The sequence below is a fragment of the Micropterus dolomieu genome, unplaced genomic scaffold, assembly GCF_021292245.1.
Source record: "Micropterus dolomieu isolate WLL.071019.BEF.003 ecotype Adirondacks unplaced genomic scaffold, ASM2129224v1 contig_12251, whole genome shotgun sequence".
NCBI lineage: Eukaryota > Metazoa > Chordata > Actinopteri > Centrarchiformes > Centrarchidae > Micropterus > Micropterus dolomieu.
Window position 1 is genome coordinate 368 of NW_025741237.1, and position 1787 is coordinate 2154.

The 1787-nt window shown below is 48.2% G+C and overlaps 1 protein-coding gene across 1 annotated transcript; it reads left to right on the forward strand.

The window, feature by feature from the left end:
- Positions 1–558: 558 nt before the first annotated feature.
- LOC123966021 (protein mono-ADP-ribosyltransferase PARP12-like) lies at positions 559–937 on the forward strand (the record flags this gene model as incomplete). Its single annotated transcript, XM_046042268.1, is given in 2 exon segments — positions 559–685; positions 769–937. Coding segments are annotated over 2 exon segments (296 nt in total), but the record flags the coding sequence as incomplete, so codon positions are not given.
- Positions 938–1787: the final 850 nt, after the last annotated feature.

Genomic DNA, 1787 nt, shown 5'->3' on the forward strand with positions numbered 1-1787 from the left:
GAGAACTTGCAAAATAGCAGGGTGTTCAAATACTTATTTTCCTCACTGTAACTAGTTATTTATTACACTAACGCTAACCGCCTGTTGTACTGTACTGTATTGTATGTAAATAGGGACGTGACTTCATATACAGTCCAGTGCGTCCCGCCAGAGTCCGATCTGTTGCGCCACAGTTTCCTAATGAAGTGAAAACATTCTCAAACTTCTCATTATAACATTAAACGTCATTGATTTGGCAAAGTATCTGTCACCTAAAATTGAAAGTGCCATATGGTTTTGTTCCCTTATCAAATCGCAAAAGACTGCAATTTAATTAACTAAGAATAGGTATAGATAAGATATTAAATCAGTACAAATAGGTTATTTCAGGAGTTAAAAAGTAACTTTTACTCTGAGTACATTTGAACTGAGCTACTTTTTACTTGCACTTAAGTAAAAGTTCATCAAAGTAATGGTACGTTTACTTAAGTAGAATATTTTTGTACTCTTTCCACCTCTGGGCTTTTCACATTTTAAGTTCTGGTGTTCTGTAGTTGAGGTTCTCGTCTCTCTGTGTAGATGAGTGCCGCCGTGTTCACTTCTGCCTGCCCTACAAGTGGGAGGTGTTTGATGGTGTCACCTGGACAGACCTGCAGAACATGGAGGACATTGAGAAAGATTTCTGTGACCCCTCTAAGACAAAGAGGTCAGACGTCACTTCGAACCTTTATCCAGGTATGAAGATCATCAGCTGTTGACTGAAACTTTTCTTTACTCTGATCTCTGCAGCTGTGGCGATCGGCCCGTTGACTTCCTGACCATGAGTCAGGCGTCGCACCCCGTTCGCCGCCTCTCCACGGTTTCCTCAGTTACGAAGCCGCCCCATTACATCCTGACCACTCAGTGGCTGTGGTACTACAAGGGGGACCACGGGAACTGGGTGGAGTACGGACAGCCGGTGAGTTGGACCGCTGGGGGAATTCTATAAATGCATAGGGAGTTCAGGAGTGGTTCTACCTGCAGCTCCGGTGAGGGCTAACTGCAGAAGTCTAAGAACAAAGTGCAGAAGTCTAAGAACAAAGTGCAGAAGTCTGAGGACTAGTTGCAGAGGTCTGAGGACTAGTTGCAGAGGTCTGAGGACTAAGTGCAGAGGTCTGAGAACAAGGTGCAGAGGTCTGGGGACTAAGTGCAGAGGTCTGGGGACAAAGTGCAGAGGTCTGGGGACAAAGTGCAGAGGTCTGGGGACTAAGTGCAGAGGTCTGGGGACTAAGTGCAGAGGTCTGAGAACAAGGTGCAGAGGTCTGGGGACAAAGTGCAGAGGTCTGGGGACTAAGTGCAGAGGTCTGAGAACAAGGTGCAGAGGTCTGAGGACTAGTTGCAGAGGTCTGGGGACAAAGTGCAGAGGTCTGGGGACAAAGTGCAGAGGTCTGGGGACAAAGTGCAGAGGTCTGAGAACAAGGTGCAGAGGTCTGGGGACAAGGTGCAGAGGTCTGGGGACAAGGTGCAAAGGTCTGGGGACAAGGTGCAAAGGTCTGGGGACTAGTTGCAGAGGTCTGAGAACAAGGTGCAGAGGTCTGGGGACTAAGTGCAGAGGTCTGGGGACTAAGTGCAGAGGTCTTGGGACTAAGTGCAGAGTTCTGGGGACTAGTTGCAGAGGTCTGGGGACAAAGTGCAGAGGTCTGAGAACAAGGTGCAGAGGTCTGAGGACTAAGTGCAGAGGTCTGGGGACTAAGTGCAGAGGTGCAGAGGTCTGGGGACTAAGTGCAGAGTTCTGGGGACTAGTTGCAGAGGTCTGGGGACAAAGTGCA